The following is a 26527-nucleotide window of genomic DNA, read 5'->3' on the forward strand; positions in this document are numbered from 1 at the left end:
AATGCATCTCCTAGAGGCTTACTCATTAACATCTCTTCAAAAGAAAGTGTGTTTGGGTCACTTCTTGGAGGAACTGTAGAACTGAATATTTGAGCCTTTTGGGGGTCAAGAGTATTGTACACTGACAATTTTTTTAGTATGTGTGAGGAAACCCAGAAAATGGAGTGTGGGGGGAATGACAAAGAGCTTTCTGTAAGTGCCTTCTCTATAAAATGGAGTGGTTTATTCAGAATAAAAACATGGGGCTTTTTGGAGGCAACATCATAATTAGAAGAGGGCTCTTCAGTGCCTTGGTCTGTGTAATAGCTCTGATGTTGACTCCAGAAATGCAACTTGTAGCCTCTGATCAAGGAACTGTGTGGTATTTCAGCTGCTGCAATTTTCAGCACAGAAGCACTTTCATGTAATATGTAGATGTAATAGGAGGCATTTGGGATTTGTTGCTAGCCAGACAAATTCCTGTACTAATAGAAGAATAGGGCAATAAACCAGCTACAGTATTCTAGCATTTGTTTCGTAGACTGGAATCTTAGTTGTCATAGGGCAAGACAGTTTAAATAGAAGTTTTATTATTGCTTTATGTGCAGGTTAAGAACTGGCCTCATGTTTTCAGAAGGCTTCACTATAAACTAACACTATTTTCAAGTTTATTTCCATGTTTAGAGTTTCCTGGAAGTTGCTGTAGGCAAAGAAACATATGTAACATACTGTGGGTTTTCCACTGCTTCTTATATTCCTTTCCTCTCCATTTATATCACAAACTTAGGTTGCTGAACAGAGTCGTTGACTCCCTGTTCGTGTTCAAGGCCATGTTGTTAGAGCAGGCTACTTGCCCCCAGTGTTTTGTCAGGCTCGTGTTTTCTCACCAGGAATAACTTATTCATTCAAGAGGCTTACTCACATGAATAAAAAGGAATATTTCAGCCAAAGAGTCACAGGCTTACTCAGATCGTTCCTGGCAGGTTTCCTTCTCCCTGCCTCCAGTTTATTTTTGAACCAATTTTATGCCCAAATGAGAAGTTCAACTGAAAGAGAACCATTTTAGCATGAACAAATATAAATGAAATTTTCATAGAATCACAGAATGGGCTGGATTGGGAGGGATGGTAAAGACCATCCCATTCCAGCCCCCTGCCATGGGCAGGGACACTCTCCACTAGCCCACGTTGCCCAAAGCCCCATCCAGCCTGGCCTTGAACACTGCCAGGGTGGAGCAGCCACAGGTTCTCTGGGCAGCCTGTGCCAGCGCCTCACCCCCCTCACAGGGAAGAATTTCTTCCTTATATCTAATCTAAATCTGCTGTCCTTCAGCTTGAGGCCATCACTTCTTGTCCTGGCACTGCAGGCCCTTGTAAACAGCCCTTCCCATCTTTCCTGTAGGCCTTCTTCAGGTACTAGGGGGCTGCTGGAAGGTCTCCCCAGAGCCGTCTCTTTTCTAGGCTGAAGAAGCCCGAGTCTCTCAGCCTGTCTTCACAGGAGAGGTACCTCAGCCCTCTGATCATCTTTGTGGCCCTCCTCTGGACTTAGTCCAACAGCTACATGTCTGGGGATTTGGGATTTGGGAATCCCAAAACTGGATGCAGTACTCCAGGTGGGATCTTATGAGATTGGATCAAAGGGGAAGATCCTTTGATCTACCGGCCATGCTTCTTTTAATGCAAGCATACAGTTGGCTTTTTGTGCTGTAGGTGTGCATTGCTGCCTCACGTTGAGCAGGGAGGTTGGAACTAGATGATCTTTAAGGTTCCTTCCAACCCAGACCATTCTGTGATTCTGTAATATTTTCACTGATGTCCCCACAGCATTGTGGAGTTTTTTTATAGATACCTTTTTTGCATGTTTGCTCAAAATGATTACCACTCTTCCACCTTCTTCCTAATCTAAAGCCACGTTTGTGGTTAGCTGACTGCAAGGATAGTCTTGATTGATATGAAATCATACTGTTACTGCTGTTCTCAAAATGACATATTTCCCCATGGCTGCAAATTAAGCCCTAAAGTAAATGAATCCACGTACTCTAGAACAGTGTAGAGTAAGATGTTGCTCATAGGCAGTTTTGTTAGTAAAGATGCCATCAGTAGAGCTCTGTGTGCCCTGTGAGTTAAAATTTCTTGAATCTGCTTTGTCCCTGGGTATTTCAGAGAATCTGGTATTTCAAATAATAATACTGCTGCAGTTGGCTTTCCTTCTGAGAAACAGGTGAGTGCTTAGAGAGCACCTGTGTTTGTGTGGATGATAGCCTTCTTGCCTCATAAATTTTTTTGGACTATCATCAGAAGTATCATTTTATGAGAGAGATATGATACCAGCAGCCACTGAATTGTAGGGAAGCTGAGGGTCATAAGAATCACAGCTGGATGAGAACATTTACCATGGTTACCTACAGAACTGAGATTTATCGTAGGCAGGTGTCTAAAACCTGCTTTATTAATAGCCACTGTGTTAACCTTTATAAGCACCATACTCTTACCAGCTTTCTCTCTTCTACCTCTTCCTTTGTGTCATCCATTACCATGAAAACTCTACTCTGTCCTGAGAGAGAAAGTTCCAAACTGCTTTGGACTTACCTAGTTGGTTGATGGTACTTCTGTACGAATTACTGTAGTTGTACTTGGGTGAGGGGTTGTGTTTAGTACTGCAGCAGAACAGCCTTGTGCTGTAGGTGCTTTCCTCCTTTTTACCTTTTCTTTCTCTACCTCTGTACAAGGCAAAATGTAATGAGCAGTTCACAGTGGAGACCATCTGACAGCTGTACTCTGTTTTAATAAGAATTCAACAAAAGGGTGGATGGATGCAGATTAGTTATCTCCTTTTCACAGGTTACACCTAATCCAGAAACGTCTATGAGAAGTCAACAAGATATGAGTGCATGTTTTTTTATCATCTTTGAGAGAGGAAGGGAGGTTTCTTTTGACTCAGAGGTCTTCTGGGTGAGGTCTTCTCAACCTTTCTCTTATGACACATTTCCTTTCTCCCTTAAGTGTTCTGTGAATGTATTTTTGTTTTGCTTTGGTTTTGTGTTGCTTTTTTTTTTTTTCTGTGGAGCATCCAGAAGTCTCCTTTGAGAATAACAGATACTTTTTTTTCATGTTCTGAGGAAGGATGTAATGAATCAGTTTCTGCTGTAGAAAAAAAAAAAAACAACCCTGTCTTGCAAAATGTCTTTTACTTCTACAAAATTTTGTATCTTTTAAGTCCCTTTTCAGGTTTTTGTAAGTTAAGCAGGATTTGTTCCAAAGAAGGGGGGAGGACACTTGGCTGATTTTTAAAGTTTCTAAAATGTTGATTAAAAGTAATTGAATGACTGGGTTTTTTACTTTATACTGATTTGGCTTTCTTTTTCTGTAAGAGGAAGGCCTGAAATGTGAGTGGTGAGCTTTTAAAAATTTCCTTTGTTTTTGTTAGTTAACTGAGGATATAATGAGCGTTAATTACGATTTTCTCCGATTTTGGTAGCAGACTCATTAGAACTCTCAGGCAACGTATGATATCTCTCAACTGTGTTTTTTTGTGATGAGGGCAGGAATATGGAATCTTTATTAAAGATGCTCTTTCTCCAGAATACTGTACAGGTGCCCAAGTTGTGTAAGCATAAACCAAGAATTTTAAAATAAGCATAAAATTATACTTATTAACAAGCTGCTTTTTTTTTTTTTTTTTTCAAGAAGTCAGCAGGTAGTCAGGAGTATATGAGATGTCTTTTCATGGCTTCAGAATAAACTTACTGCTAATTTCCACAGTTCTTGAGGTGAAAGAGGGGTAGTAGATCTGTTAAAAACACCTTTGATAGCACGGGAGTAGAGCTTTTTAAAAAACCTGTTAAGGCATGCTCTCTTCCTACTTTTGGTATTAGAGTTTGGATATTAGGTGCTGGAGTGCGTGATGTACTGCAGAACGATGCCAGATCGGGAGGGTGAGGACTTTTTGCACAGTTGGCATGAGCCAGTATTTTGATAATGTCAAAGAGTATCTGAGTGTTAATCTCTTTCTCTGTCAATGCAAATAGAATGTTAATAGATAATCCCATCAGAAATGGAGATGGTATCTATTTCTCTGTATTTCACATCAAATTAACGTAGCAATTGCTTACTTTGGATGTACTAGGCTGCAAATACTGCATAGTAATTATGAAACTTTCCATTAGGCTTTCAGTATCCATCTCTCTTTGGGGGTTTTATTTCAGACATTCTGTCTGAAATTTTGTTTAGAAGCTTACTGGCTTCATTTGTCCATTTCTGTAGATGTTCAGACGTTATGGATGCGCTGGGATCATTATGCCTTGCTCACACGGACATATAGCAATCAGTTGCTTTTCCATCGTGACATAAACACTACCCTGTTCTTTGGCTAGAGAATTGCCTGCTGGCCTCCTGGGATGATAAAACAGCTCAACTTTGCTTTACATTTTTCACAGGTTAAGGTTGCCCACATAGGCAGGTAATAGAACATGAAAGGTGTCCAGTAACACAGATAAGGAATGCACTTCAGTCCCTTTGTCAAAGGAGTGTGCTGTGGTTCCTTTGTCTGAGCAGTAGCTGTGCAGAGGGTGCACCGGCGACCGCAGCGCTGTCTGAAATGGAGACAGTTGTATAAAATAGCTGTCAGTATTAAGTCTTTCTACTGTGTGGAGCAGATGAATAGAGAAAATGTTACTAAATGCTACTGCTGAGTGCTACAGATGCCACGCTTTGGATTTTTCATTAAGAAATTCAGAGAAATAAGTTGGAAGTAGAGTTGGCGTTTGGGAAGTATCAGGGAAATTAAGAAAATGGAAAACCTCCTTATGTGGCTTACGTGCTGAAAAAATTACTAGAAACAGAGAATGAGTTGCCATCTCTGTGAAGATAATGAACAGGTTAGCTGTAGTTTTAGTAAAATAGACACCGCCTTACAACTCCCTTAGACTTAACACATTCAGCAAACAGATGGGTAAGTGTGATCTGGTTGATACAGTCTGTCTGGGTTTCCACAAATCTTCCGATGAGGTCCCTCACCAGGGACTTCTTAAATAAGCCAGGACTCTGTTCCATAATGAGGAAAGTAATCATACTCTTAAGTGACTGACAGTAAAGAGGAGTCATGAGTTAGGAGCGAATGATCCACTCATCTAGTGGTGGAATGCTGCAACAGCTTTGGAGTACTTGAGGGTCCACGTTCATCATATTAAAAAGGGACCTGGAAAAAAGCAGTAAAGTAGCAAAGTTTGTAGCTGGTATTCAAGTTATCCAGGTAATAAGGACAAAGGATGAACAACTGTTGAAAGACCTTATGAAATTGAGTGCTGGCAGTGCTTGTAGGTGAAAGTAAATAAAATTCTGTGTAGGTAAATGGGAAATCACATACATGAGAGAAGAATGTTCTTAACTTTCCCTAATTGTGGGAAAATACTGGTATCTTATCTGTCAGTAACCAGTTAGGAAGATCTCAGGATCATAAGGCATGCTTCTTTGAAAAAAGTCCACTCAAAGCTCAACAGCAGTCAAAAAAGCAATCAGATGTGGAGCAATTTTGGAGAGGAGGAGAAAATAAAAAATGAACTTCATTGCACCACTGTATTGTGAGCTTTATTATGCCATCTTAAATACTACAGAAGTGTTCCCCTTTTTTCGAAAGGGTATTACAGAATAGGGAGAGACTCATGGAGGGCCATCAAGGGTGATCAAAAGCGTAGAGTGGCTTAATACGGGGTTCACTGTACAGCTTAAGTAAACCATGATTTTTCATCTTGAAAAAGTGGCTTGAAGACTAGCACTGGAAGAGGTGGCCCAAGAGGTTGTGGAGTCTCCTTCTCTGGAGATAGTGAAGACCTGTCTGGATGCAATCCTGTGCAATGTGCTCTAGGTAATCCTGCTGTAGCAGAGGGGGATGGACTAGATGATCTCCAGAGGTCCCGTCCAACCCCTGCCCTTCTGTGATTATGTGACAGGGGTTTGACTGTTTAACCAGCCATTAGAAGAGCATTTGATGCTAATAGGAAGGAAACAAGCAAACTCTACAAAAACAGTGTGGTTCTTCATTCTAACAGTAGATATGTGGAACCCTCTTGCCAAGGTTTGGTGTGGGCACTAAAAATTTACACGGCTCAAGAGGAGACTGAGCAAAAGCTGCAAGGACAACAAATCCATTACAGATTCTTCAGTATAAACCACACCAGGAAATCCCTGACATAAGGATGCTTGGTGCCTGCAAAAGTGTTAGGGAAGAGGAAGTATTGAACATACCTCCCCTTTTCTTCTGCTCTTTTCTAGGGGCTTGCTATTCCATCTGAAACGGAAGCCTGAGCAGAACCCTTGATCTAATGCAGGATAGTTATTTTTGGAGAATACTGAAGAGATTCGTACCTACATATTTATCTTACATGATCTGATACCACTCCAGGAAAGTCACTGGCAGCATTCTCAGTGACTTCACTAGGTCTTCTTATCACTGGTAATTTGATAACCAGGCAACATATCTCTCATTAAAAACAAAAACAGCTGTCTTGGAGTGCTGTTCCAAATCATCACTCTCTGTTTTATGCTCACAAATGCAGAACTTTGCACTTGTAGAATGAGACCATAGGTTTTGTAAGTAAATCATATCACCAGTAAGAAATTCCTAGTATGAACCCTAAAGCAACTTGTCTGGTATATGTTTTACAATGTAGTACTATAACTGCAGTATCAAAGAGCCCTACAGAAGTCTGAGGGTCACATTTGCAGCGTCCCTGGGCTGCATCTCAAAATACTGAGAAGCAGGTAATGCAGCTCAAATTACGATTAGCCATGGGCTATATGGGTGATGTCCAGTGCACTCCACTGGACATCTGCCTTTCACTGACCAAATAAAAAGTAACATGACAGACTTGATGCCATTCTGTTTGAAATCAGTATCGGATCCAGGTTCATGCCAAATGTTCTCTAGATTGCAAGTCCTCTGAGGAAGCAACTGTTAAGACATTTTTTGCGTAGGAAATGGTTATTTCTACCTGTCAGGAGATAGCACATCACATCGATCTCTTACAGCATGGTGCTTTCCTGGATCTATCTAGTTTTGCCCAGAGGATTGGGCAATATTACTTCCAGAAGAGTTTATAAGGGTGGAGCTTTTCTTAATGACTTTCATTTAATTACCATGTGTTGACAAAGCCATGTACAAACTGTTGCCCTTCACAGTCATGAAATTCTGTGATGACACACATTAAGTTTTATAGAAACAATGGTCTTTGTAACTAGCCTTAAAATGAAAAAGTTTTATTTATTTAATATTTCCACTGGAGCTCACCTGGCTTGTGATGTCCTGTTGCAGAGTCTGTTATCAAGATGTACAGAAACCAATTAATAGGAACAAGAGTGAGTAGCAAAAGAGGTCTGTGGTCCCTAAAATGCCCTACACTGCAGAAAATGACTAAGAAATTAGAACACAGAGCAATTAATTTCTAATTTGAAGGAGATTTGTTCGTTTTTCCTGACAGAGGTTTAAGCGCGACACTGTGTAGCTGAACACGAAGTATCCAAACTTGTTCTCTTCGTGTCTGACAAAACAATGCTCAGATGGCAAACATGAAGCCAGCCAACAGAACATCAGATAATATTTGCTGTGCAGTCTGGATGCCTAATTTCGTTAGACAAGTACACTCTAGTTTGAGTAAATGATTCAGGCCCAAATTAAAAGGAATGAGAGAAAAGTGTAGTCATGGTTGAAGGCTTATCTTGCTGTCATACAGGTTTAGGAAGGCTCAAACCACCCCCCCCCCAAAACCCACCAAACAAACCTGGTAGTGAAAGGGAGTGATTTGTACCTTTTTAATGAGGAAAAATTGCTCTAAAAATTAATTCTAGTATATGAAGACTTAATCAAATACATTAATTCTTCTAAAATAGTTATCAGTCTACAACTAGATGATACGTTCACTGTGCTGGCTACTTTCTCAATATCTTCAAAGAGAATCAGATAAGGGTGTGTTAGATTTTAATATTATATGACAGAATTTTCTTCTCTGTACATCTAAAGAATTTCCATAGTTTCAGTCCAAATTGCCACCCACCCTCTTCAGAGCTCCTAATGCTCGCTATTGTGTTGCTGCACATTTGTTTACTGCCAGCATGTGTCCCATTTTAAAACCAAAATTTCAGAAAGGATTTTAATAGCTTCAGGAACCTTTTTGGGGGGCAGCCAAGATATTTTGCAGGAGTTTCTGTCGTGTGTGTCCCCCTTAGTTATTTTTTAATTTTTTTATTTTGTTGTTAATATACTTTTTTACTAACTCTTTTGTCCCATAATTTTAAATAGAGTAACGTGTTTTGGTGTGATGAATTAATTAAAGGGAATCTTAGCTTTCTCAGTCATGAAGTGATTAAGTGCAGTTGATTATACTTTTTTTCTGAAGTTTGGCCAGTATGAACCAGGATGTTAGTGTAGAATTTCAGTGGAGGTTTTGATATAAGCCAGAAGGTGCAGCCTCAGAAGTGCAAGGGGAAGTAAGACTGTCTTTACATTGGCCTTTGGAGAATCTGCCTTTACTCAGGTAAAGTTCATGGCCAACTAATGGGTTTTGCACCAGAGGAACTTGAAATTTTAAAGTCTGCTTTGAAATGATGTCTTTTTCTGAAAGGAGAATATTGCTTCCTTAGCTTGAGGGGAATAAGTTGCTGCTGCATAAAAAGGGTCCACTGTGTGGCTTTATTTCATTTTTAGACATGGTTCTTTTTTGTAGCTTTGTCCAGGAAATGGTAGGAATGTCAGTGCAGTGATTTAAATTGTTTGCCTGCTTTCTGTGAAGTACTGAGTGTTCCACACCTGGACTTGGATAGGCTGTTACTGTAGAGGGACAGGAGATCATCCTTTACCAGATTTTGTAAGATTCCTCCATGGTCTGCTATCCTTTTGCTCTCTGCAAAACAGTCCAGTCCTGCCCACTACCCTGTGCAGAGAGGATCTCTGAATGGACACGAGAGTGACCGGGTAATCCTTACACTGTTACAAGTACTCAAGCAAGGTGAGCTTGCAGTGTCTTCGTTTCACCATGGGATAGTCATCATGCAAGAATACAAGATTTCCTTGACAGGAGGGCTTCTGATTTAGCACTTCATTTAATAAAATGGATCCTTTTAATTTCTTGCAAGAAAACATACATCTTGAGAACCGAGTCCTTGAATTACGTGCAGAAATTCTTGGAATAGTCCTTTCGCCAACATCAATAACATTCCTGATCTTTTGCAATAATCCAGTTGCTTCTGGCTGTGAGTCCGTGGATCACCTGCCAACTGTTTCTGAACAGACTATACTACCTGCCATGGGAATAATACCACAACTTACCATCTGGTGAGATCATGATAGTATCACTTGACCTCCACATGTGGTCTCTGTCAAGCACTTCATTGAAAACTGGCAAGACATCAGGGCCCGAACATACTGTTCTATGCAGCCCTGATTTTTGGCAGGGTTGCAACATTTAGTAAGTAAACTTCATCTGTCTTGCAAGTCACAGACAAATAGGACAGGCTGATGTCATCGTAAGCTTTAGCTCTCATTAAAGAGAAAGTATGTGTCAAGTAATTATTAGGCTTTGTTGGGCAAGGTAGCTAGGGGAAGTTAATAGACAAAGATCATTTTAAGCAGCAGGGCTTCTGAAGAGCTGGCATTCAGTAAGCAATGAAAAATTACCCTTACATTGGGCTTAATTTAGAAACTGGATTTGTGTCACTTTTCAGTTTTTGCTTTGTAACTCCGTCTTTCTAAAATCCCAAATTTAAAAGGTAAATATGTATACAGTAGAAAAAGTAAGTCAGTCAATATACGCTGTGTAAATCAGGTTTAATTCAATGGCTTAATGGCATTGAATTCTGGTCATTGTTTAGCCAAATAAGAAAGAAAGAAAGAAAATACATTGGAAGTGGGTATAATCTAGTTTATGCTACTTAAAGCTGTGTTTAATTCACAGCCATACCCCAAAAACAATAAAAGTGCAGAGAGGGGAATGCAAATCCAGTTCCTCTGACTGTGTACCACTTCAGTTTTTCATCTCTTTAGAGGATGGATGGTGCATGTCACCAGGAGAAATAGGCACCTCATTCTGTTTGCAGTGTGCTCACTCTATAATCGGATCACAGCTCAACGAGACAGCTCCGGAGTCCTGCTCAGCTCTATGTTGCTGACACTTCAAGGCATGAATAACAAATGAAGTCCCATGCAGGGTTTCCCTAACAAATCTTCACAGCCCAGTCTATCTGTAATTTTGGATGATAAAAATCTCATAATTGTGGGGGGTAATGTGATGTAGAGCCATGTTATGCTACTGTCCCTAGTAATGCAGCTGACACTGTAGCTCAATTTTGCTATTCCTCCATCTTCTTTGTGGAAGATGTGGAAGTAGGAGCTTCCAGCTGCCCTTGCTAAATGCTGGACTGGAAATTTGTAGGGGACACTTGAAAGAGGTGGCACAAAACTATCACTTTATTTATTGCCCAAACCAGGTTTTCCAGGCATTCTGTGTGCCTGCATGTAGGGAGGGTTGATCTGAGAGGGGCAAACACTGGCAATAAGTCAGGTATGCTTTTTTCTTAAATTGAGAAGTCTTCTGAGGTGATTGCCAGGGTTTTAGTGCTAAGCATTAGAAATTCAACTTGGCTATCTGTACAGAAGAAAAATTGTAAGTGTAAAGGAAAACTTAAGCTCCAGGGAGATACATAGCTTGGTGGGTTAGTAGAAAGGGCATGGTTCCCCTTGCTCCCAGTCAAATGTTGGTGTGATTGCCTTCCACTTTCTCAGATTTTAATCTGCAGCCCATCCTTCTGGCAGAAAACTGGAAAAAGGCACAAAGTAATTTTTGCAGACCCAAAAGTTGTGTCGTAACATCTCTGAGATTTTTAAGGACAGATAAGCAGACCAACCAGTCAGCCAACCTGAGATGTGAGACCGAGGAAGAAAAAAAGGATGTGTGAAATCCCTATGCCAGTGCCTTTCTCAAAAGCAAAAGGGCTCAAGGAGATAGCTTTGATGTGTCAAACTCATTGACAGAGCTGTCAGAAGAAGTACTGAGCTGCAGCTCAGTATTTTAAACTCTTATTAGTAATTGTATTGCTGTAAATAAGCAAAAATGAAATGAAAATTTGGAGATTTTTAAAATCGCATTTTTAAAATGTCACTTTTTTAAGTGTTTGAGGGGTTTTTGTTGTGGTTTCTCCCTCCCCCCACCCCAAATGAAGACTTAAATGAGGAGAATTACATTGTATTCAGAGAAACAGAGGAAGTTCAATTCTGTGCCAAAGCAAACATCCGCAGACTTGTGTAGTCTACATGTTTCAATGCATGTGAAAATATTTGGTGTTGTAGAGTGACTTCCTTGAGTGGAAATAATATTGCAGCTAGTAATGAGATTTTGCAAAAGAAGGAAATCACAGCTATCTTAGTAATTTAACATCTCAAATTTGTTTATGGATAGTTTCCTGTCTGACACATTTAACTGAACGAGTTAAAGTGTTTAAAGAAGATTAGAATGACATTAATTTTTAACTGCCCTTGACCATGACATTTCACAAAGGGTGTGTTCAATAAAAACAGATGGAAAAATGAGCTTGCCCCTTCACCTTGTAGTGGCTTTCTTGTGTCAACTGATTTAGCTCTCTGTCTCCAGTCAGATGAGTATTCAAGGGCATCCTTGGCTTTCGTCTTCTTCACTTCATGAATAAAATAGCACAAGTGCATAGCAATTTCTGTAAAATCCAGTAATGCTAAGCTTTTTGTATGTTATTAAGACAGATGTTTTTGCAGTCACAGCTTGATATTTTTATAATGAATACAAAACTACATTGCAAATCCCGTTTAATACAGAATTATGTAATGAGAAAAAATAATTTGGAATTAAGCCACATAAAAGTAGACAAAATGATAGAATATTTTGTGGCATCTGATTAAAATATTCATGGTAAGGGTATTTTGAGAAGAGCAGTGCAGTTTGCACTGTAGTTACAAGCCAGACTTCCCACTTAACATCGCACCTGAACACTTCCGGCAGCAAAGCAGCTCAGAAGCTGAGGCCATGACTACGGCTGGGGTGCAACCATCACATGGCCCAAACACAATACAAGGAAGCTTGGTGCTGAGCTTCAAAGTCTGGAGGAAACACCCTGATACAGAGCAGCATTGTGTCACGACACAAGCATGGTTGTCCTGCTTGAAGAGTTAGTTGGTGTCACATTTTGGACTGGAACTCATATTGGCAGTAGCTGGGAGTGTCCCCATCTGAACTTGTTCCATATGAGAGTGTCCATAGGAACACGATCTATTGGGTCTGGTCAGTCCAGATGCTGCTCTTGCTATCACAGCATGATTATTCATATGGCTTATTTTAAAATTTCCCTTTAGTTTATTATTTTTAATTTTTATTGTTGGGTCTGTGAGATCCAACAGTGAAAAATCACAATGTGCATCACTGCAATTGGCAATGCAGGGAAATTGCTTGCTAGTTTCTAAAGTGTAGTTATTTCTATGTATCAAAATGACAAGTTTTAAAAATAATACTGCTCTTAAAACAATTTCCATGTGCCAGATTTTTAGTCTATCTCTGTATGTTGTTTTTCCAATATGTTGTTCCATTGCTTGGGACCCTTTGTAAGTAAATCACATACAAGTGTGTACCATAAGGGCAACGTTATTGGGAAATAACAGACTGCTGTCTTTGAATGCTGTTTGTAACATACTTGTGGGCTAAACATTCAGGTTTTAGTCAAATGAAATGGGGTACTACCCAGTAAACAAGGTAGAGAAGTTCAGTGTCAAATAGACAATTTTAATATATTAAACCCTACAGTGATCAGCCTCACAAATGGCTCATGTGCACTGTGTCTTTGAGAGCTCCCTGACTTTTTCTTTGTCAGTGTATGCCAGTGAAAAGCCTTATAGTGTATGATCTATCCAGGGAATATTAGATGTACGAGTAAATGCTCTTTGAGACACATTAATGTTCATTTGGGACTTCTTGTGGTTTCTAGTGCTGGGCATGTTGAAGCATCTGTAGCCCTGTGAAAGTGCAGAATCAGCTGTGTGGAATAGCTTTTATATCATCAAGTTCAGTGGACGGATTTATGTCTCTGTTCTGCAGCTGAAAGATTTATCTCTGGTTTTCCTAGAATGACAACTCTTGGATCAAAATATCTTCTTCTCAACTGCTTCAAATTATGTGCAAAATCGTAGCAAAATATTTTTTTCAAAACTCAAACCATAAATGTTACTTACATACCAACCTACCGCTTGTGTTCCATACGGTGCCACAGAAGCATCAGCAGAGCTGTGGTTACCTCAGGGGTTTAAAACTGGTTAATAAAGAGTGCGTCTCTTGTTTTTGCTTCTAGAGCTTCTTCTAAAATAGCTCTTAATTATTTCAAGATTTCTTAAAATTCTTTGTGAAGGGAGGAGGGTTGGGATAGTCCCACACATAGTTTGGGGCGATACTGTTGTTTGTTCAGTTACAAGTTAGCTCAGAATTTTTCTGTGGATCATATTTAAACACTCTTGTAATTCAATAGGCATTCTGACCCCACACGATATCATCACCAGCAGGTGTATCAGAATGTGACTTGCTTAAATCAGAGTGTATGTCTAGTCAGTGTTGGGTGATGGAAACCAGCTTGTAGTCAGGGCATGCCAGTGATTGAATCCATGTGTTCGTTTTCCAATCCTTTTTATTTACTTCTAAAAATAATTTCTAGAAGCAATCACTCATTGTTTCCCCAAACAAGACATTTTGTATACAAACGAGACAGAAGTCGTAACAATACAAGCATTCCATGAAAGAATAAAAGGTCCTGGCGCGTAATGTTATGCAAAAAGGAGAAAGAAGCAAGAGAGTATGAGCTTTCTTCACACAGTTTATATCATATGCTGTACAATATTTTATTTTTGTCTGCTAACCCACCATGGGACGTCCTGTAAAAACAATCCTTATTCCAGGCATAATCGTATTGGTGATAGAATATCTGTATCACCTGTAGGTATGATGTTTAAATAAGAAGAAATTGCTTTAAAGAGACTTTGGTTAAATAGCAAATGTGGAAATTTGTTAAGGCTTTCAAGTTTCCATTTTTCCTTTCCTACAGCGAAATAATAAATAACAGTGATAGTAAATGGAAACATCTGTTGCCATAAGACAAATGTTTCTTTAATGTTTATGAAAATGTTGGGAAGAATGGTTTGGATTTTGAAACACAAACTATGCACTATTTTTTAACATCTCAATCACATATTGACTAGAGCCACTGAGGGGTTTTCTGTTTAGAACTCTTTAGATCTGTCTACCAGTTGTCCAAGCTCTATGCAGTAGGTGTGGAAGCCAACCACAACACAGGTACCTGCAGTTGTTCAGGGAAAACCTGTTCCAGGTAACTCTGAGATGGTGCTGTTCACTTTTGCAGTGCACAGAGGTTTTTCCATGACAATTTTGAAGTTGTCCTTCCCTACTTGTTTTCTTAGTTGTGCTTTTGAGCTGCGATTGCTGTGCTTTTTTCCAGGTTCTTTCTCAGTACTACAGAAAGTACATGTCCCTTGTATGTCCACTATTCTCTCTTAACATCAATCTTGGGAAAAGGAGGAAAGCTTGGTTTATTCTCCTGGTTTCTCTGTTTCCCAACACAGTAGTTATTGAAGGGTATAAAGTTTCCCATAGCTACCCAGTAAATGTGGAGAACGTGTTGCTTGAAAGGCAGTGCCCAGAAGGCACCAAAGCGACCATCAGCATTCAGTTTAGAAATTACACGATGTTTTTCCCTCAAGCCCAGAAAATCAGCTTAAAGATTTTTACCTGGCCATATCATCATTTTGAAACACCATGGTAGTTGCTAGGTTCTTTGCTAGTCAAGGTATAACTGCTGTAATCGCAGCATTATAGTACTTAGTGCATCCTTGTCAGGTAAGTATGTGCACCTTCCAAGGTTGTGTTAAGACCAATCCCTTTCTCTACCATCTATGGCAAGAGCCTGTGGGCTGTCCTTTGCAGAACAGACATGGATATGAGTGGGTCTCTGAGTATGCTGTGGTAGAGACTTCAATCTGTTTTTGCAGACAGTAGAGTAAGATTTCCTTCTTGGTCAAATTAGTGATTCAAATGACTGGGATAGGGTGTCAGTGTCATCAAGTGGGTTGCAAACCTTGGTGGATACTTGAGGGACAGAGGAGCACAAGTTAATGATGTAGTTTCTGGCTTGCAGAAGGAGCCTCAGTTTCAGGAGCAGTAAATCTGCAGTAAATTTTGTCCTAGTTTGGTCTGTGAAAAAAAGAAAGGTGGCATTTGCCAGGCAACTTAGCAAGTACTTACACAGGTAAATATTTCTGTTAGAAAGATTAATAGTGATGGGTTGATAAATACAAAGCTGACATCTGACCTGTAAGTAGATGACAGTCAAGGCAAAGGAGTGCTGCTCACATTGGATATTTATCTGAGAATCTCCTTGTCTTTGAATAATTGATGATTTTTTGGTGGCGGTGGCTTTTGTTTCCATGGGCCTCCATTAATGTTTTTCATTAATTCATATTCAGTGAAACCTAACCCAAAGACAATACTGTACTCTTACGCTTAGGGAAACTCATACACAGTTTACACATCTACTCTTAACAGTATCCACAGACCTTTTCCAAGTAAGGTGGCTGTCAAATGTTACTGATAGAGATTTTCAGCTATTAGCCTTGTAGCATTCTTTTCCACACAATTTTGGCACATAGCCTCCCCGTGACGTTGTTGCACTTTAAATATATTCTAAGATCTTATCTAAAGCTCTCAGTTTTTTAATAAAGATGTTGAGCTTTCAAAGAGAGAAAACATATTCAGCACATTCCTCAGATATTTTGTCTGCAATATTGCAGGTATTTTTAAACAGCATGTAAGACGTGACATGAGTATCATGGAAAATTGGTTTTTGCATCATATGTGCTCTCATCAAAATGGGAGCAAAAGTGACACAGTTTGTCAGGCTTAGATCCTTTTGTCCCACTTTATTCATCTTTAGCTCAGTTGATGATATCAATTACAGTCAGAGAATACTTAATAATGTTTTTTAAAGTTAGTTATTCGTTGTGTAACAGAAACTGACCTAGTAATCTAATCTAGTTAAGAAAAGCTACATAGGTGAGGCACAAGTGCTAAGACTAGAAAATGTTCTGTTATATTCAGAGTGAGATAGACTCCTGCAACAAAGTTTGGATGGGAAATTGCTTCAGGTGGTGTTGTTAAGGCAGGATTTCTTTATAAAAGAAGCAGCCAGCCATAAAAAAAAAATATTTTCAAGCCCTATTGTTTTAGTATATACAATTGCAAGAAAGAAACAGAATGTTCTTTGTGTTTTTTTCAATGTTTAGCCTCATAGGTTTACCAAGGTTGGCATTAAAGAACTACTTTTAACAGTTTTTATGACCTGTTCTTGAACTAGACATTTCTTATATACATTGTAGTGTGGCTGGCTTTAAACAAGCTTTTAATCTTCTTTATGTTGTTTGTGAAGTATACTGCACTTAGCTGACAGTATAATAAAAGCATTTTTTGTGTGTGTATTTGACAAGACTTGCATTATTGCACTTGTGCACTAGCTGTTTTCTAGCCTTCCTTTTGCTGTGGCAGTGTGTTCATCCATACATCTATCTAATGTTCCTCAGAAGATTCAACTAAATCAGAATGCATAGAGCTGGAAAAGATAAGCTGGCTTCTAACAAGGATCCTTTCTTCTTAGTGAAGCAGTAATGTATCTTTGAGGTATTTGACTCTTCCAGGATAAAGTCCTTCACTTAACTGATACTTGGGGAAGAGTGATTAGTGATCTTTATCATTTCAAGTGGAAACACATATTTCCTTACTTTTTGCCTTGATTCTGAAGATCTATGTGGGGTCAGGGCAATCCCAAGCACAAATACAGGCTAGGAGGAAAATGGGTTGAGAGCAGCCCTGAGTAGAATGACTTAAGAGTGTTGGATGGTGAGAACTTCAACATGAGCTGGCAATGTGTGCTTGCAGGGCTGCATCAAAAGGAGTGTGACCAGAGGCCAAAAGATGTGATTCTGCCCTGTACTCCAGTGTTGTGAGACCCCCACATGGAGTACCTCGTCCAGCACTGGGGTCCCCAGTACAAGAAAGACATGCGAGTTGGAGTGAGTCCAGAGGAGGGCCACAAAGATAATCAAGGGGCTGGAGCACCTCTCCTGTGCAGACAGGCTGAGAGAGTTGGGCTTGTTCAGCCAGAAGAAGAGAAGGCTCTGGGGAGACCTTATAGCAGCCTTCTAGCTGTACCTGAAGGAAGCCTACAGGAAAGCTGGAGAGGGATTGTTTGATCACTGCAGTGATAGGACAAGGAGTGATGTCTTTAAACTGGGAGTAAATTTAGGTTGGATATTAGGAAGAAAGTCTTCACTGTGAGGAGAGTGAGACACTGGCACAGGCTGCCCAGAGAAGCTGTGTCTGCCCCCTCCATGGCAGTGTTCAAGGCCAGGCTGCATGGGGCTTTGGGCAACCTGGGCTAGTGGACCCTGCCCATAGCAGGAGGTTGGAACTAGGTAATCTTTGAGGTGCCTTCCAACCCAAACCAGCCTGTGATTCTATGATTCTATGATTTCCTAAACTCACCTGTTAAATCACCAGTCCATCCGTTTTTTGTCCTCCAGTAAAATGACCTTTCTGCCTAGAGACACAGGAGTGAATGCAGAAGCTGCAAAGTGCCATCAGATAGTTGCAAGTTGTGGCTTGTGCTTATGAAGTGTTGGAGTAGTTCAAACATTGCATGTCTCCCAGAAGGTTCAAGTTCTCTGTAGCTACTGAAATTTGGAGACTTTATATTCAGATTAATCAAAGTCCCCACTTCAGTAATTTCCTCTTCTTTCTAAGGAACTATCCTGAAGAATCAAGATACAGTATTTAAATGTTTTCATGTCTTTAGGGATTTAAAATGCAGTGCTTTTTTTCCTAGTGCCTATTTCCCTGTTGCCCCACATAGACATGGAGAAGAATACAGTGTTAGCTAACTGTCATCCACATAATTCTGTCTCTGTAAACCAAAGCTTGAGGAGGCTGTTTCACTGAACAGTTTCCTATGTTCAGCTCAATCTTGGGCATTCTGGTTCTATAAAAATTGGAGGATGAGGGCCCATAAGTTTGGTGACCAAAATTGAAGCCTGCAAAATCACTAGTTACTATTAACATTCTTGCCTTTTTACTATGTCTAATTTTATCTAGATTTGCCTCATTTGCTTTAGTCATGAGCTGCATCCAGTGGAAATTTACTGTAAAACACAGAAAAAAAATCCATGGTGGCAGGAGGCAAGACTAGGACAGCTCTGCTTCCCACCCTCCATCTCCTCCACCACGTAAAAACTGTTTGCCACAAAGCTGCAGCTCATCCTGGTTAAGGTGCTCTCTGTCCAGTGCATTTACTACCAAGTTGCAGGTTCACCAAGATCAGGTGCGGAGTGTCCAAATGTCATGTGGCACAGTGGTTAAAGCTTTCTCCTGAAAGGTGGAACTGAGTGTGTAGTGTTATAACCTGAGACCCTCCTGAGTGCTTTTAAAAAGGAGGGCTAAGCGAGGGAGGCTCTATTCTTGTCCTGCTCTTTGTAAAATTCATTTGTTCTCCAAGTCTTCACTCAGCATGGGAAAGGACTCACATATAAATGAGTGCCTTCCTCTGAACTCTGATAATAGCTTTGAGCAATGTGAAGCTACTATTTGTTTAATGAAATCTCCCACAACAAATGTATTTTAAGGGTTCATTAATCCTCTGGATTAAAGGAAAGATTGTTATTATTGTTTAGGCCTTTGAAATATTAGAAAACCACCAGGCAGTTCTGTATATTAGATATCTTCAGCTATGGGGAGTATCAGGACGGACAGAGCGGGGAAGCCATGCGTGTGAAGACTGAGGAATGCCAACAGCCTGCCGTGTGTGGGCAGCTCCCATTACCCTCTGCCTCAGCTAAGCCTGGTTCTGCCTAGTGCTGTCAGTACGTTTCAAAGATAAAAATTCAACAGATTTTCCTACGTATTTTTGTTGGTTTTCTTATTTTTTGGTTGGGATTTTTTTTTTCCGGAAAAAGGAAATAGAGCTAAGTTCCAAGAAGCTCCAGAAAATATTAGGCAACTCAGTGAAACCCAAGTCACTTGTAATAAAATTTTTCATATTTTTAAAAGCAGCATAAGCAATGATGAAGTCTTGGCTTGCCAACCAGCATGTTGCAATTGTTGGAGGCCGAGGTGTGACAGATCATCAAAAGCATGTCTGTGAAGTCCAGTAGACATAAATAGAGTACAGTATGATCTCATTTCATCATGCAAGCAAACCTTCAATTCTGATTCTTCTCTCAGAAGTCCTTAAAACAAAAATTTGAGTGGAAAATTTGACTTATGGTCCTTATGGGTCCCTCCCAACTCAGGATATTCTATGATTCTAAACGAGCAAGAGTCTATTCATTATGCATACCTATTAGAGTATTTAACCATAATTTAACGTCTGAAGAAACCAATGGAAAAACAAGATCATGCTATGGCTCAAGCTTAACAATGCACATTGTGTCATGCTGCGCGTTGCTGAGCGTTGGTCTCTCTAGTTCCCTTTTACCAACATCAGATGTTTACCAGACTGGTATTTCTGCTGTGCCGTTTATCCGCAGTTCTCGTCCCTTTCCTCATCGAGTGCAATATTACTGAATCTCTTCTGATCTGTCTTTTTACTGTTGTCACTATAATTGCTCATTATAAATATAATGTGCTGAGAAATTAGGTCATGTGACAGTCACTTTTTGTTGTTGTTGCTGAGTGTACAACATCAGTAAAACGTACCCCTTACTGTACCTATTTTTCAACTTTGCTAGATTTCACAGGCAGCATCCCTAAACGACTTACAGAAAAAGAAGAGGCGTGCCCCTCTTCCTCCAACTGCATCTGCACCACCCACTCCTGCCATACCAAACAGGACAGAAGGGAGGGAAGACAAGAGGAAGAGCACAATGGGTAAGAGGCATTCGTATTTGCTGTGTCATCCCATGCATGTGCTTTTACTGTTGGAAGTTTCCTTAATTCTGTTATGCTCTGAGTTTGGAAAAATTTCATAACTGGGAATAAAAACTGCATTTCTCTGCAGAATGAAAGTCTGGAAATTAAGTGTTTGCGTATTACCTTTTTTTTAAATTTAAATGGCACTATTCAAAGTACCATGGAGTTGTAAAAGTTAAATAATGGTCATCAGATGATTTGAATGTTTGGTATGAACTGGATATCCAAAAGCACTAGCTCTGGGCCTATTGTCCACCTTTAATGTCATAGTGATTTTGCTAGTAAATAAAAATGCATAACAGTAAATGGAAACGCTAGTACCTGGAGATAGGCCAGGCAATACTGGATGCATCAGAAGCCATGGGGTTCTGCTAGAACTGCAGTTCAGCCACGCTGGTTCAGTATCGCCTCATATTCCTAAAGTCTGAAGACATTTTCTTTTCCTGTAGTCCTCCAACAGTTTATCCACTGATCATATTCAGTGAAGGTTTTTCTTTTGAATCCTCACTTTTATTCTAAATCAATCTGCTGAGTCTTTAGCTAATCAGTAGAAGAAAAGAACTGGTGCTCCCAAAGGAATGCTGTACATTGCTGGAGACAACAAAAGAAACTCTAGCCTTCAGCTGTATGTGACACCACATTTACTCTTGCATGGGGAGACTGAAAAACATTCTCCCAGACCTCTGTTGTTATCTGACTGCCAGCTTATTCAGATTGGTGGGAGCTTTGCCCGAGTGAGGACCCAAAGATTACGCTTTTAGCAAACAAAGTGATTTTATGATGGGTAAAGATATGAGATAATAACCCCACATACTGGAACTCATTTTTCAGTACATTAAGAGAATCATTCTTCAAGTGCCATAATGCACTCAGTGCACTTCAGTTCGTGCTTTTGACCTCATGTTTCATAAAATGCCTAAGACACACATATATGACATCCTGTCATACATAATTGCTTACATTACAAATGCCTCACAGTTTAGAAAGAAATCTCTTGGCTTTGTTCCAACATTTATTTTCAGTAAATGCTTCACATTTAATGCCTCAGCATTTATGTAGCAGCAGGAGTCCATTATCTTGTGACACGTTCAACTCCATTGGCATCTCTTACTTAAACTCTCTAAGGGGAGCGTTATCGCTGTACCGTATAACAGGGGAGTTTTCAGCAGATTGGCTTACTTTTCACCCTTACAGGTGTTGCAGTCTGTTGCTCCTCATGCCTTCCCCAACTGCTGGTCACTTACTGCTGACACTTGGTGCTTTAACTTTTTATAAGTGTTCGCTTTATTTTGTATCAGTGCTCGGGATGTTACAGATGAAATAAAGCAGAGCAGAGCCACTTCTAGTCCGTTCAGTGTATGTAAGTGCTTGCTGGCCAGACTCTGCTGATGTAGGATTCTCGAGTATCGTTTACTTTAATGGGGCCTTATTAATTTACACTGACAAAGAACTTGTACCACAGTAGCCCCATCTCCAGTGCTTTTCATTTTCTGCTACTTTTCTTGAATGAATGCGTTCATTAACAAGAAAAATGTTACAGCAAGGGAAGGTTGCTAAAACAGCCTCTCTTCTGGGCCCTTGCAAGAAAATGATGAGAAAGCACAGATGGCTCTGAAAGCAAGAGGGAAAAGCTGTGAAAAAAGCAAGACTGTAGTGAGGGGGAAAACTGCTGCAAGATACAGGAAGCCATATGATGGAAAAAGGATTAAAGCTACCTGTGTATCTTCCAAGTTAGCCACGTGAACCAGAGCAAAAGATCCTATCAAAACTATTCTCAAACTGATAAATTCTCTTCAGTATTCAATACCAAATCATTATTCTGACCCAAAAGTATTGTGCCAAGTTTTTTTTAAGCAGTAGAAAAGGGTCTGCACATTTGCCAGCATTAACTTGAATCTCTGGAAACTAGTGGCTTCTAAGTAGAGAATCATAATGGTTTGATCTTTTTTCCTCCTTCCCAGTGCTACTTTCCTTCTCAGCAGCAGCAGAGTGTGACAGTGCAGGAATGGTGAGAACGGGTCAGACTAGAAGTCCATCTCTGCCAGCATCCATCTTCAGCAATGGCCACAGCAGATGCTTAAGGCAGGGTATGAGAGCAGAACGAGCAGGTAGTCATGGCTCCTCAGTGCCCTTTGAGCCTCTAAGGACGTTTTAGGTCTGTACACTCCAAACTGGCAGCAGTGTTTTAGCATCGTAGATGGTTAATGGGGACCAGCGCAGGGGCGCGTGCATTTAGTTAGTTACCGCACGTCGTATTGAAGTATGCCGCCAGCCAAAGTTGTGAGCCTTTCCTTTGATAGCATAAAACACAGTTTTGCAAAAAAAAAAAAATACTTAATCATCTGCTTCTCCACAATGTCAAAACAATTTAAAAAAATACTCAAAAAAGGAACAGAAAAATCTGTCAAGATACTTACTTCAAAATAGTGACCTGAGGCGTTTTCCTCTTTCAAAGAGTCAAGAAAATAATCACACAAAGTATTCTGGAGGTCAACAAATTCAGGCAGTTTGTTACTTAAGAAGATAAAAATAAAACATTTTTTTCACATATCCTTATATAGGTTTTTTTCAAATATTTTATTAATTTTTTTTTCTCCTTACTTATGTGTGCCAAATGTGATTTTAGCTATTGCAGCGTACATGTATGTGCAGGGAACAATCCTGGTCCCATCACTGTTGGCTTAAGAAAGACCTAACTTTTCCTTCTCCCTTAATTATTTGGCGATAAACAAGGGAAGAATGAGATCCAAAGAGACTTTGGACATGGGTAAGAGACAATCAGTATGTGTTTAAAAAATAACAATAAACAGAGCAATCATGATCTTGCAATGAAGTAACTAGTCAATTGATCCCCCTGTAGGTGATGGACGGCAGGTACCACAAAAGCCTCCTAGAGGCACCACTCGTGGTCCACCCCAGTTAGTGATCCCCCCACCCCCATCTTATCCTCCTCCTGACAGAGACATTGTGGATCCAACAGTCTGTTACAGAGAAGCAGATGTTACAGCACCAACAGAGCTGGTACCTAAACGTACGTTTGAAAAATATATGTATTTATTTCCATTTCCACTCTTTTGATGGTTACTCTCAGGGGTAGCTTTTCCAGACTTTCCTCTCTGCTCTCTAGACACACATGTCTGTTTTTTTCCCCTTTTTCCCAGCTTCTTGTCTTTTTAAAATGCCCAATGCAGTGTAACTAATTAATAGAAAGTAAACAAAACACTTGTTTGGAGACAGTTTTGTGGGTGATACCTGGCCATTGTATGGAAGCATCGACAAACATCCATCAAGCCTTCTGATTTTGTGCAGCTGGAAACAAAACTCCGTTGTCTTGCGTTAATTCTCCACCTTTGTTTCTCTGTACTAACCTTTTTTTTTCCTGTCTCTCCAGAGACGAGTTCCTTTGAGAGTCTATATGTCTATCAGTCTAGGTTGAAAATTTCAGGGTGTCTTCCTTAGGAAAGCTGAGCTATTTTATATTTAGCTGTATATTACTAAAGGCTTCCCATCCGAATGCGTACCTATTCGGTGCCGTCTCCGGAGAGTCCTGTGTGTGCTCTTCCCCTTGGGGCATAACAGTTAATCAGACGAAGCAGCACCATGTTTTCCACATCCTTCTGTATTTGTAAAAAGCGTGTTTTTGTGCTACTTTTTCCTGCTTATCCATCGTCTGTCTTTAAATCTTTGTACACATTCCAAGTCTTTGATCATGGATTATGCTCCCCGTGGGCTTACCCTGCACACCCATGTAGATCCTGTAAAGGCAACGAAGCTCTGCACACTATTGCATCTTGTGGACACACTTCCTTTGAAGGTTAGGAGGGTGTCTTCTAACCCTGGGATAGCGAAATGTCTCCATTAGGGGCTAATTTGACAAAAACTGACATGGTCTTTACCAAAATTATTATGCAGGTAGCAGTTACTCTGATGCATTCATGTTGGTGTGTTTGCTGTTGGACACCAGTTAAATCTAAACCATTTTCAAATCTGTGCAGAGGAAATGCAGATAGACAAGTTTTATTGGTGAGAAAAAAAGGAAATTAAGGAGATGTATACTAACAAAAAACCTGAATCTTATTGAGGATTGACCCTAATTCATTTTTACCAGCATATGCACAGAAATCATATCATACTTCAAGTCATATTTTTTTTCTAGATACCATCAGTTTGCCTGCAATATTTTCTTTATTAAAAATCCATTGTAGCCTTCTTTGCATTAATATTTCTGCCTCATTTGAGTTTCTACCACGATTATTTCGCAATGCTTTCCTGATCTACCTTGGTGATCACATACCCTTTAATCAATGCAGCTCTGATTTTATCAGTCTGATCATTTGCTCTTAAACAAACACAATATCCCAGCCAAAAGGATTTGATTAAGCTTGTACATGGAAACGTGAGTTTTTATTATCCTCAGTTTACTGAGAGCAAAAGAATAGTGCTTAGTGAGTACTTACTTTAGACTTAACTCGTCAGCGTTGGAGAGGGACAAGTTTGGCTTTGTAATTAGGCTGTGCTCTACCTAGATGAAGATACGAGTATAGATTTAGACAAGAGAATTGTGTAGAGATGTACCCATGAGAGAGATCAGCATGTATGACAGATGCTAATTATATTGCTTAATGCCATTCTGAAAGGTGCTTAGATACTGTAGCGGTTGAGCGGTGTAAGAAGAGAGTTTTGCAATGATGTTTTTTCTTGCCTGAGAATGCCTCCAGCAGTGCAAATAGGACTTTGGCGGTAGATTCAAAGAACAGCAGAATTTTCAGTCTTCCTAACTCTAATCTCAGTGAATGTGTTTTCTCATAAAACATGGTGGGAAGGTGGATAAGCTCCTGATGTGAGCTACTGATGAAAGGCATATTTGCTCTGAAAACACGCTCAAAACAGCTTTCTCTGATAAAGATTGTGGTCTTCCTTTAATGAGCGGGTGACTGTCAGCAGCAGTTTGTCTTTCACAAGACGAGATTCCCATGCAGAAATAAAAATTCTGTGATTATTTTGCGTTTAAATTCTTAGTCCTTGCAATCTGCCCCACTGTCTGTGGGGCACCATGCCTCACCCTTTGTTCCTTCGCAGCAAATACACAGCTGTCCCACTGTGCTCTGGGAAACCCATGTTGAGGAATTTTCCTTTCATAGTGAATGCCGGTAATCAGAGTTTTCCAAACCTATGTGGAGTTGCAAGTCATTCATTAATAGGGGCCTTTAGTATGATACTTGGAGTTTTCTGACTCTAATGGTAATAACAAGAGTACAGTTGTTCCCCACAGTTTTTGCTCTTTAATCTTTTTATTCTCATTACGTGATCTTTCCTCTTAACTATTGGTCTGGTAGACCCTTAGCTGCATGTTGTGTGCGGATCTATAAATGATGTACTTATGGGATCCTTTCTCCTTCCTTATCTTACTAATCAGGTTGTTTATGGCCTGTGATTCTAAGATTGACTGTGCTTTGGGAATGCAGAAGTGGAGATTGTCACCTCTGTTGCATGGTGTTTGGCTATGTCACATAGCTTGTGAAGTTCCCAATAAATGTGTCAGTAGTAAGCTTTGTTCTACTTACCTCAGTTGAAGAATGCACCTATTGAAAGCTTGCTGCACCTAGACAAGCAACTAAAACAGTTTGCCTTGAACTGTTTTCAACTTGAACTGTTTTCAACTAGCTCGTAAGAATAATGTAAATCACCATGATCAGCCCATTATTTGGCTTGTTAGGAACTATCATTAATAAATACAGTAAGAAATTAAAAGCTGTTTTAAAAAGAATAAGCAATTCACCTTCTTGTAGAGTGAGATCCTGAAATTAACAGGATCTGACGCTGGATAAAGTACTAGTGAACTGAGGGTTCGCACTGGGTGAGGGCTTGACAGCTGAGTGATTTTTAGATACGGGAAAGTGTTCTGCCTTTACAGAAGTGAAGTTCTGATTTGAATGTGTCTCTGTTCTTAACTATAGATCAAAAAAGTCCATCATCACTTAACCAGAAAGGATGAAGGAGTGGGTATAATGTAGTTATTATACCATTTATTATGTAGATGGCATGTATACTACTAGTTGATGGATAATACCAGGTTACTTTTAAGGAATGAGGAGAATCAAAAAGACCCTTGTCCCCATATCTAATTTTTAATGTTTTTCATTATATCATTGATACGTTAACAGGTAATACAAGCCACTTGACAAGAGCTGTGATAGATTCACAAGCAATTCGGTCATATTTCTTCAGTCACCTTAGATAGACAGCTACCCTTTCAGAGTCATTAGGGATAGTCCCTAGGGGTTGGACTTTGCTAACTTGAATCAAAAATAGGCAAAAGAATTCACAGGGAGGAAACCTCATTGTCTAACATCTGAGAACTGCAGGCTGCTGAGTTAGGGAATTTTGCAGGCCTGCAATAGTGCACTGCCTCAGAAAGCATCTGTCAAGCAACCCAGCCTTTTATTTCTTAAGAGATGGTCTTTAAAGCAAAAAAACTTGCAAGTGCGACTTAAGAGGCTTATACCACCATCGCTCCTCTTACTTACC

At 39.9% G+C, this 26527-nt stretch overlaps 1 protein-coding gene across 1 annotated transcript in view; it reads left to right on the forward strand.

Moving 5' to 3' along the window:
• The window catches only part of COBL (cordon-bleu WH2 repeat protein), a 161146-nt gene that overhangs the window by 89114 nt on the left and 45505 nt on the right, over positions 1-26527 (forward strand). The window contains exons 10-11 of the mRNA XM_084260031.1: positions 19819-19957; positions 22860-23030. Of these exons, the coding sequence (XP_084116157.1) occupies positions 19819-19957; positions 22860-23030 (310 nt within the window). The remainder of the gene's footprint in view (positions 1-19818; positions 19958-22859; positions 23031-26527) is intronic.

The sequence above is a fragment of the Gallinula chloropus genome, assembly GCF_964237585.1.
Source record: "Gallinula chloropus genome assembly, chromosome: 2".
Classification (NCBI taxonomy): Eukaryota; Metazoa; Chordata; class Aves; order Gruiformes; family Rallidae; genus Gallinula; species Gallinula chloropus.